This window comes from Dreissena polymorpha, chromosome 12 (genome assembly GCF_020536995.1).
Source record: "Dreissena polymorpha isolate Duluth1 chromosome 12, UMN_Dpol_1.0, whole genome shotgun sequence".
Lineage (NCBI taxonomy): Eukaryota > Metazoa > Mollusca > Bivalvia > Myida > Dreissenidae > Dreissena > Dreissena polymorpha.
In genome coordinates, this window is record NC_068366.1 from 29,185,521 (window position 1) to 29,196,864 (window position 11,344).

At 35.8% G+C, this 11,344-nt stretch overlaps 1 protein-coding gene across 1 annotated transcript in view; it reads left to right on the forward strand.

The window, feature by feature from the left end:
* The window catches only part of LOC127852481 (interferon-inducible GTPase 5-like), a 29,296-nt gene extending 26,053 nt beyond the window's left edge, over positions 1 to 3,243 (forward strand). Inside the window, exon 3 of the mRNA XM_052386437.1 lies at positions 3,090 to 3,243. Coding sequence (XP_052242397.1) covers positions 3,090 to 3,243 — 154 coding nt within the window. The remainder of the gene's footprint in view (positions 1 to 3,089) is intronic.
* Positions 3,244 to 11,344: the final 8,101 nt, after the last annotated feature.

Genomic DNA, 11,344 nt, shown 5'->3' on the forward strand with positions numbered 1-11,344 from the left:
TGCAATCAGCTATATTCACATATGGATGACATCATTTCATATCATTTGCATACCCAAGCTTAATTTCGATGGGCTGTCAATTCTTTCTGTAGTCTATCCTAAATGTGTAACCAGTTCAGTTCACAATCATTAACTTCATTAAATCACAGCTGCATTCGAACTAGTGCGAATTCATAGATGCAACCAGATCCATATATCGCTTGATTATGAGCAGGTCCATTTCAGATAAACGGAAAACATGCTGTTACATGATTAGGACAGATAACGTTAAACCATATCAGATTGCACATCGGAGTGCAAAATAATACTATGAAACGATAGTTCAAAATTTTGGTTGCATGTTTATAAACTATGTCTGATGTACATTGTGAGACACATGTTAAGTGAAGAAACATAACTTTTATTTTATCACATAGATAATCATGAAAAAAGTTTTTTTTTAAATAACCGGTGTTAAAACAAATGCATTTTAAAATGTCAGCAGTGTCCGTTTGTTTGAATCTGCTGAGATGCTAGTGTTGAACACAATATATTTTTGACATTACAAATACAACAAGAGTCCCAACTTATCATAAAATTCGCCTGTTTAAAGTATTTGCTTACATCGATATAGTTTGCTGATGATAAGATAAACACTAGTTGCGATATATAGCGACATAATTAAAAAAACTGAATTAGTCATCAACATCATTATCATCATCATTATACTCGTCATCATCATCATCATCATCATCATCATCATCATCATCATCATCATCATCATCATCATCATCATCATCATCATCATCATCATCATCAACAACATCATCATCATCATCATCATCATCATCATCATCATCATCATCATCATCATCATCATCATCATCATCATCATCATCATCATCATTATCATCATCATCATGGGCTTATTTTTATAATAGAAACAATAATACTACTACTAATAATTATACTAATAATGACAGCGAGAACGGACAAACAGACTTATCGCCATATTGAGTGACAGCGTTGAAAGACAATCGCCGCGAGAAAACTTGTCAAAAAGGGAATATTATACTGTTTGAGATAAATTTAAAAGTTACCTTTCAATTTTTAGCATCTGTATGTTGTAAAATAAATGAATTATTTTACGCACATCAATAGGATGGTACATTTAATAAAAAGAATTACATAGAAGAATAAATGTCTTTATAAGTTCCCGCTCAAAGTGCGTTTGTGGGTCGAAGGAGGACAGGAACGGTCGTTTAAAACAATTTGTTTTATTTATAACCATGAACACACTTACGAAGTTTCAGAGTAACATATGTATTACATATATAATAATTTGTTGTATGCGCCGTTTTAACAAAAAAGACATATGTCTTTTAATAGCATTTTAAAATGCGATGTCCGAAGACAGCGCGCTCGACAGTATTTCCGCTGTGATAGTATAATGTACATACTATCACATTCATCTGAAAAAATGACATCGAATACATTTTTGATTTTGATTGTATGTAGATTGTATGTAGAGGTAAAAGTAAACTTCAGATAACAATAAAATGGTTTTGCCATAACATTTATTAAATGCCAACGTTAAAAACGTCTTCTCAAGGTCGAAAATTCCCTAACAGAAAATGCAGCCGTATTGTTGTTAGACGTTGAACAAATGTGGTTATTAATCGTGATCTTCTCTAAATCCTAAACAATGCAAAAAAATGAACAATCCCATCCATCATTGATTATACAAATCGAGTATATTAATAATCGTTTTTTACTTATTGTTTTGTCAATAATCATTTAGGTGTATTAATGCCCAATGACTTGGCATGCTTAAATAATTTTTATACATGCAATTCATGGAAACGAGTTAATGTAATGCGTCTATTACAAATAATTATTGATGGAAAAAACTATCGTGTAAATATACAGAAGTATATAAGACCAATTACTGATTATCATACGATGTGTTTGCTAGTTGTGCACATTATGCAAAAGATAAAAAAAAGAAAAAATAGTATATCGAAGCACAATTTAAAACAACTTAGAATAATAATTAGAAAATCAGTATAATGAGTTAATATTGGAATTTATCAGTTAACGAAGACGCAAAAATAAATAAGTATAAATGTATAATTTTTTTTCTAGCGATGTATCAAACTACTAGCAGTCTCTTGCTTGGAAGAGTTGGGGCAGGTAGCAATTTCTTGCTGAGAAATTCGTTACTTTTCCCAATAATTCAAACCCGAACATCATTGTAGTCAAATGTCTCATTTTTCCTCTGATACTAATTAAGGAATATATATGCATCAACATTGACAAAAATATAACTAAAGGCAAGAGTTAGAAGGCCTCAATTACTTTCAAGACCCTAACGAGGACCATTGATATGTCAGACGCTGACCGAGAATGCCGCAATCCGGAACAGGTGGATTTAACTACCCGCTTGAACCAAAACGAAGTCTCTTTCATAGCGATCCCATACAATAAGCCGATAACGAACTTTTTTTCCATACTTAATGCAGATTTGGAGTAGGCAGCGCGCAAGCTGAAGGCATTACAATCTTAAGAATGGACAACGGCCCTTGGGAGCTGATAAAGCAATGAGGAGGGGCAATCATGGTAATATGCCAAAAGATCTTGGAGTAGAAAAAGCGAACGAAGAAGTCGAGCCAGTCTCTGATCTTCACCCCTAACAAAAAGGGGTACCTCGAGCTGTGTGAAAATTATTGCACAATAAGCCTGATTAACCATCCCAGCAAAGTCATGCTACGCATCATCCTTTACTGCCTGAACAGTAAGGCCGAGGAGCTGCTGGCGGAAGAGCAGGCTGGATTCAGAGCTTGGAGGAGCAGAGTGGAACAAACCTTGAACAGCAGAGTAATCATTGGGAAACACCTCCATTACCAACGTCGACTATTCAACAACTCCATCGACTATACGGAAGCGTTCGACTGCGTGCGGCTAATGTCCTAGGGCACGGTTTCTCGGTGAAGTCGAAGATCGTGGTGAATAGCAAGAATAACACCAGACATCACCATAAACGACAAGAAGCTAGAAGATGTGGCCACATTTAAGTACTTGGTGGCAACTCTTTCCTATTTTGGTACCAGTACGGTTGAGGTCCGAATAAGAATTACCATGTCGACCGAAGCGATTGCCCGACTGAGCAGGTTGTGGACAAGCAGCTCAAGCAGCTTCGCCACCAAGCCAAGGCTACTCAAGTCCCTCGTAGTCATCAACCTACTGTGCGGCTGCGAAACCTGAACACTTCATGTAGACACAAAAAGCATGATACATGCCTTTGAACACAAGTGACTTCTCCGAAAATGTTGGTTAAAGTCGTACAATCTAGATTAAGTACCGTATCCACCGATAAAGGAATATTTACAGTATATAACTGTAATGCAGTTATGATTTTATTAAATAAACACAAACGGAATGTATACATAAATCATCCGGAAAACCTTTTTCATTGATTTTTGTTTTCGTGTATATCCTTATGCAATACAATCATTAAAAAATATGAATATCTTTGACATAATAACTGTTGATATGTATACATCTCCGTATTGTAAAGCTGAAATGACAAAAGCCAGTGTGTAAAACTTGAACACAAGCCATACTAATTAAATTAGTCGGAAATCAAGATACATTTATTAATCTAATATCTGCCAAATTTGTCCTGCTATGTGCTAAGTAAAGGCTACACATTATGTTAGCAACACAACATTTGAACTACTGCTCTTACGGTTAAAAAACATCAATATGAATTTGTAATACAACCTAAAGGTTAGTAAATCACTCTAATAAGACAAGACTAGTTGGAATACAACCACGGTACGTCTTTTTCTTGTCCTGATACAACTTTCGAATTCATGTCAATTTATTCTGGATAAGTTTGTTTGAGTTTGAAGATACAGCATCTAAGTACTGGTATTCTCAAATTAAATTTCTTAATATTACGTGTGTGTGGTCAGTCTAAACTAAAGTCATTTATCAGATACTTCATGATTGATTTATTAAGTAACAGTGCTCTTGAAATTCAACAGACAGGCCCCAAAAGAAATCCCAAGCGAAGTATTTATGTAAGCTACCATCACACCAAGTTAATTGCAATTACTCTATCCAAACACGAATTATTAAGAAGAAACTATTTTTTCTACTTTAGTTTCAATTATGATTTTATGTTGTTTTTCGTTTTAAGACAGTCTCTGGTACTGGGATGACAATTAATGCATATGCATTAAGCCCTGTTTTCCCAAAAAGAAGCTTAAATAAGCGTTTCAATTAATGATTTAAAAAACAGATAAAAGTGATAACTTCAACGTAACCTCACTGACAAAGCAAATAAACAAAATCACATTTAAATCAAATAAACAACATCTAAAAATGACCTAATTACAGTTTGTCATTAAATGCTTAATATTGATAAATGTAAACATTAGATCTTTAAAGCTCCATTTAAAAAACAAACAAAACAGGAATAACATTAAAGAAACAAAACAAGTTACCCTCAACTGGGCTCGAACCACTGACCCCTGGAATAAAAGTCTATCGTTCAGACCACTCGGCCATCGGTGCTCATACAATGAGGGATGTTTTTTATACTTTATTGTAGCAATCCTCGTAGTATAAACAAGAAATATCTTTAAAAAAGATATACGGCGTTGATAGTTCAATGAATGAGATCAAGGATAGCGAATGTCTTTTTCTGCGCAGTTCTTAGCTGCATCACACGCAGTACGGGATGTTACGCGGATTTTTCGCGGCTTATTCTACATTATTACATATTGCTGGTCATAAACCTATCAGTACAAAACAGAAAACCAAAAAAAGAATGGAAGTGAAATTAAAACATATGAGTCAACCGGCCACACGCGAAGTATCCGTATTTATAGGCGCGTTCTTCGAACAAACCTGTTTTAGTGGTTTGTCGGGCATTGCTATTTGATTCGATTATTAACGGTATCGAGAATTATCGCGCTCATGCTTAATACATAAGTCAATATGGTGGAATAGTTATTGTAAAATTAATCAAACATTATATTTATCATTGTATTGTTGAAAACACATAAAGAATCTATTATTGACATACCATAATTATATTGCTGAATATCTTCATTTGACATATTTTTGGTCTAAAGAAAATTCCAGGTCACCTAGTTCACGGATATTTTATTATATTTTATTTTATTATATAACGATTATTTTACTGGCCGTGAACTCCGGTGATGAACTGTTTATAAACTCTGACATTTACACACTGGCCGCGGATTTACCCGATACCTCGCGGGTTGAAATGCAATGCATTAAAGTGAGGCCTCGCTTCCACTGCTCTTTATACTTTTACATGTTAACATGTTGACAGGAATATGGAAGTAAGTACTAAATATGAGAACATAGCCTTTAAGTATAAACGCTTTTGCGCTGGTAATTCTCTGAAAATAAAAGGTGCACGCACGAAATGTATGTATGTCGAGAATTGAGTGTAAAACTGTTCTATCTATTGAGCTTTTTCATTAGAGATAAAATTGTTTCATGCAGTAAAACAGTGTTACAAAGACGCGGATATGTTTCCAATGTTCTGGTGGTAAATCAGCCAATGGAATAAATAAAGTGTATTCATTCGTACCTAGCCGCGGGAAATTTTATTTGAATTGTATTTGACACTTACAAAGGTCAGGTCAGGTGAAAAGCTGGTTTAATACAGCTACGCCGCAAAATATAACGACAACAATAGAACTCTCCAAATTATTAAATCGTTAAAATTTGTCAATTCACCAAAACGTGAAAAGGTCCCTTTAATGTCTTCAGACTTGGAAACTGAATGAGTTCAATACACTGTCACATCTTACACCATGTATAACTTACAGGTTAAGTGGTTGCCTGTTAGTCTGAGGCCAGTAGATTTAGACCCAGGAAACTCAATTTTAAAAGTTTGTGACAGTTGGGTTTAAAATTAGGGCAACTAGCTTTTTCAAATCTTGACACAACTCAATGCAATTAAACATAGAATACAAATTGGCGACTTTTGATCAATTAGGCTTAGGAAATGATTCAATTCCGCCTAACAACAAGACATGATGCATTAAAAGTCTGTCATGTCGGCGAAATAATTGCTCAAGAATTAAAAAAAATAATAATAAAGTATTAGATACACATAACACATCATGTACATGATTCTAGGCTTGTTGTTCTTTAGCAAGGCAACCAACATTCTAAAGATGTTTGCCAGTGCAGCAACCTATTGCGAACAAAAGAGACATATTATTGTTATTTTGTCTAAGTTATCTCTATAACATAAATATGAAGATAAACAGTGCACCCACATCTCGACCTGTGCTTTATGACACACTCTTTATACATTTGAATGGGTTGTGTTCATTTCAAACTTGCGATATAAAAAGCTAAAACATAATTTTGCAAACTGAGTTGCGTCTTAGATTATGGAATAACGAACAACTTCAGTGCCTTCAGCGCTTTGATTTAAAATGTATTCTTCTGAAAAACCATAGATTTCTGTGTTTTGCCTGTTTTTTTTTCATGGGACTCGTTTGAGAGATGTTGAATCTGGTTTGTCTAACTTAACTTAATTCCAATCAGCCTTTTTCAATATTTTAAATAACGGTATCAAACTTTTTTTCAACGAAATAATGTCTCTAATATATAATACATGTTTGCGACCACTTGTGCATATACAATGAATCTGTTGATTCATTTAAATGTAAGACTATGACACTCCTATATTTATAATTTCGTGAACACACATGACTTGCTTAAAACGTGCACTCAATGTTAGATTTAAAACTAATTCAGATAAGACGACATTTATTGTCAAAGAATTGCTGATAACAGTTGTTGAGCGTACTTTGGCCATTTAGTAATGGGCAGAAGACAAACAATCACCTTAGCGATTTAACCATCCAAATAATACATGTTATACTTCAGTATGAATTTATAACGCCTCTGATCAATATTTTAAAGAATGCGATTTTGAATGTATGCATAAGGTAATGAACTACACCTCAAGTGCTTATTGAGGAAGTTAAAGAGACACGAAGTGTTTTATGACGACTCTGTAACCGAAACGTTAAACATCGCAGATATGGAATGTCATTTTACATTCAAAAACATTTAAAATGCATTTCGTCTTAAAGATTTAAACAGTCGAAACATAAAGGTTGAATGATCAAGGTTGAGTCACACATCAGATATCAAATTGATGGTAAGACATACAATAACACGTCAAAATACGGACAATTATATTATTATTGTCCGGGAAAACACAATCAGACACATAAGTAAAGGAATGTGTCGCAATTTAAGTTATTTGTAATTCAACTTTCCTTTGCCATGATCTCGATTGGCGCTAAAGAATGTCAGTTTAATAAATTAGAAATAAAAGTGTTACGTTTTGCATTACTGTCTTTAAATCGAAATTGTGTTGTCCGTTTATTACATAGCATTACTAAATCGTCTTTGCGATGTTTAGTCTAACAGTTTTATCTTAGCACATAATAGTTATGTCGAAAGAACAAACTTTCTTAATAGTAACACCCAATCTTAAGAAAGTCACACTCAAAGCAATCTAACACACATTGATTCATATCTAAATTCATTATAAATGTAGTTCTTTTAATGATTGAGTTAATATACAGTTGGGTTGAGCCTTTGAATAGATGACCGAGAAGATCACTTTTTGTGGCAATATGTAGAAGTAGTTTTGATTGCACAATTGAAATGCCTTATAATTTGCATAGAGCTATTGTTCTTGTTTCAATTGAATGCTACTATTTTACAAAACGAACTCAAAACCTGTAGATAGCAGATGAAATACTTGTATTTCAGAGTTCCTGATTAATTGTTTACCTTGCGCAACTAATGTAAATCGACGTTTATAAAGCATATCTTTCAGAAAGAAATATAAACTACCTTAAATAAATTACTGCAGCTCGGTTTGTTGTTGATAGCGTTACCGAAAATATCCGAACTATGTTCTTATTGAAAATTAATTTTTATCAGCAATGTCATCCGACTGAGAGTTGTCGTGTCGGCGATTGAAAACCCGCCAAATCGCCAGAAACTTCTGGCAGAAATAAGGCACTACACATGTATAAATCCCACACCTGCAATGACTTTAAGGGCTTCAACAGTTTGAATCACCTTATTGTATATTCAGAAGAGAAAATTAATGTTTACATTACATAATATAAATGTTACTTCGAATTTAAAAATATAATTTTCTGTGACTTCATTGGGAGCCTTATTATTATCATGTAATTATCATTAAACTTGTGAAGATTGCTTGTCTTCTTTATGAAATTATATGAATTAGAAGTTTTCATGTCTACTTCCGCACCTCCAAGAGTGGGATATCGATAGATTTTCCGTACGAAAAGAAAAACAGTTAATGTATGGACAACATTCCGGGCGGTGCAGTTTACCTTTGTTACGCTTTTTCCATTTGTAAGTAGTAATGTTATTCCGATAGCAACTCCATGTGCGTATAATGTAACATGATGTTAAAACAGTTTAGGAAAGCAATCATTTAATGACGTTTTGAATGTATTTTTTTAATTATATTGTATAATTCTTCAGTACACCCCGCTAAATTGAACTCGTATTGGTCGTTTTATATGGTAGCATACTTTAAGTTAAGGTTTTTCGGCTGAAACCGGCACCCTGTTGAGATCATGTCAGATATGTGAGCCATTTAGATAGTAAACATTAGTGCGTATTACTTGACATGCTGTCTGTCTGTCTGTCTGTCTGTCTGTCTGTCTGTCTGTCTGTCTGTCTGTCTGTCTGTCTGTCTGTCTGTCTGTCTGTCTGTCTGTCTGTCTGTCTGTCTGTCTGTCTGTCTGTCTGTCTGTCTGTCTGTCTGTCTGTCTGTCTGTCTGTCTGTCTGTCTGTCTGTCTGTCTGTCTGTCTGTCTGTCTGTCTGTCTGTCTGTCTGTCTGTCTGTCTGTCGTCTGTCTGTCTGTCTGTCTGTCTGTCTGTCTGTCTGTCTGTCTGTCTGTCTGTCTGTCTGTTCTGTCTGTCTGTCTGTCTGTCTGTCTGTCTGTCTGTCTGTCTGTCTGTCTGTCTGTCTGTCTGTCTGTCTGTCTGTCTGTCTGTCTGTCCTGTCTGTCTGTCTGTCTGTCTGTCTGTCTGTCCTGTCTGTCTGTCTGTCTGTCTGTCCTGTCTTCTGGGCTGTCCGTCCGTCCGTCCGTCCGTCCGTCCGTCCGTCCGTCCGTCCGTCCGTCCGTCCGTCCGTCCGTCCGTCCGTCCGTCCGTCCGTCCGTCCGTCCGTCTGTCCGTCCGTCCGTCCATCCATCCATCCATCCATCCATCCATCCATCCATCCATCTCTCTCACTCTCTCTCTCTCTCTCTCTCTCTCTCTATCTCTCTATCTCTCTATCTCTCTCTCTCTCTCTCTCCTCTCTCCTCTCTCTCTCTCTCTCTCTCCTCTCTCTCTCTCTCTCTCTCTCTCTCTCTCTCTCTCTCTCCTCTCTCTCTCCTCCCTCCTCCCTCCCTCCCTCCCTCCCCTCCTCCCTCCCTCCCTCCCTCCCTCCCTCCCTCCTCCCTCCCTCCCTCCCTCCCTCCCTCCCTCCCTCCCTATCTATCTATCTATCTATCTATCTATCTATCTATCTATCTATCTATCTATCTATCTATCTATCTATCTATCTATCTATCTATCTATCTATCTATCTATCTATCTATCTATCTATCTATCTATCTATCTATCTATCTATCTATCTATCTATCTATCTATCTATCTATCTATCTATCTATCTATCTATCTATCTATCTATCTATCTATCTATCTATCTATCTATCTATCTATCTATCTATCTATCTATCTATCTATCTATCTATCTATCTATCTATCTATCTATCTATCTATCTATCTATCTATCTATCTATCTATCTATCTATCTATCTATCTATCTATCTATCTATCTATCTATCTATCTATCTATCTATCTATCTATCTATCTATCTATCTATCTATCTATCTATCTATCTATCTATACTGTCTAACTCCCCTGGCGGGTATTATTGACAGGTGCGCAGTCAGTGCAAGATAAGTGTTAAAAGTGAAAAAGTGAGAAAGATAAAAGTATGTTAGATTAATCATGCATGGCGAAGGGATTTAAAGTTAAACAACGGATAAAAACATGTCTCTCGGAGCTCAAGGGGCAGAAGGGGAAAGCAGGGACCGCTTAAACCCTTCAAGATCAGGATGTAACACTGTAGTGGCAGGGAGGTTGTTCCACATCACAATAGCACTTGGGAAAAATGAAAACTTATAATAATTTACAGTGGTATGGATCTGTCTGAAAAAGAGGGGGTGCATGTGACGAGTGAATCTGGTGGAACGCTCGATATATGGTGGTAGGGGCACGGCCACTAAACCTTGAACAATTTTGGAAAAGATTATTAATTTAGTATCATTTCGTCTGTCTTGTAGGGTCTGCCAACCAAGTTCCTGTTGCATGGAGGTGACACTGTCATATGGAGAATAATTATGCTTGACCCAGCGGACTGCTCGACGCTGTACATTTTCATTTTTTTTGTATATTTTGTAATGTGTGAGGACTGCATACGGAAGAAGCATATTCAACCTGTGGTCTAACTATTGTCTTGTATGCCAGCTGGCGAATGTTGGAATTTCTTGTCTGTATGTTCCTGCGTAGAAAACCAAAAGATTTATTAGCGTTATTTGTAATTCTATTTATATGGATGTTCCAGGAAAGGTCTTTTGAGATGTCCACACCTAAGTATTTTGCATTGTCAACAGTTTCTAATATTTGTACATGGAGTCTGTAGTTAAAAGAGAATTTTGATTTATTTCTGGTTATGTTTAAAACTTGGCATTTACTTGGGTTGAACTCCATGTCCCAAAGAATTTTCCATTTCATTAGTTTATCTAGATCTTTTTGTAGAGTATGGCAGTCATGCATATTGTTGATTGTTAGATAAACGGCAGTGTCATCTGCAAATAAGCGAACTTGAGAAGTAATAGATTGATTTAGGTAAGTCATTTATATAGAGAAGTCAAAGTAACGGACCAAGCACAGACCCTTGTGGTACCCCAGATGTCACTGGTACCTCGGATGGTAATTCTCCATCCAGAGCAACACGTTGAATAAGACCTATAAGGAATGATTTAATCCCTGAGAGAGTATCTTTATCCACACCATGTTCCTGTAATTTGAAAAGCAGTTTAAAGTGTTCACTTTGTCGAACGCTTTACTGAAATCAAGCAATTTTAGATCAGTTTGTTGTCCATATCTCATATTTTGTGCCAGGTCATCAATGAGTTGTAGAAGTTGTGTTTCGAAGGAACGCTTTTCTCTGAAGCCAAGCTGTTAGCC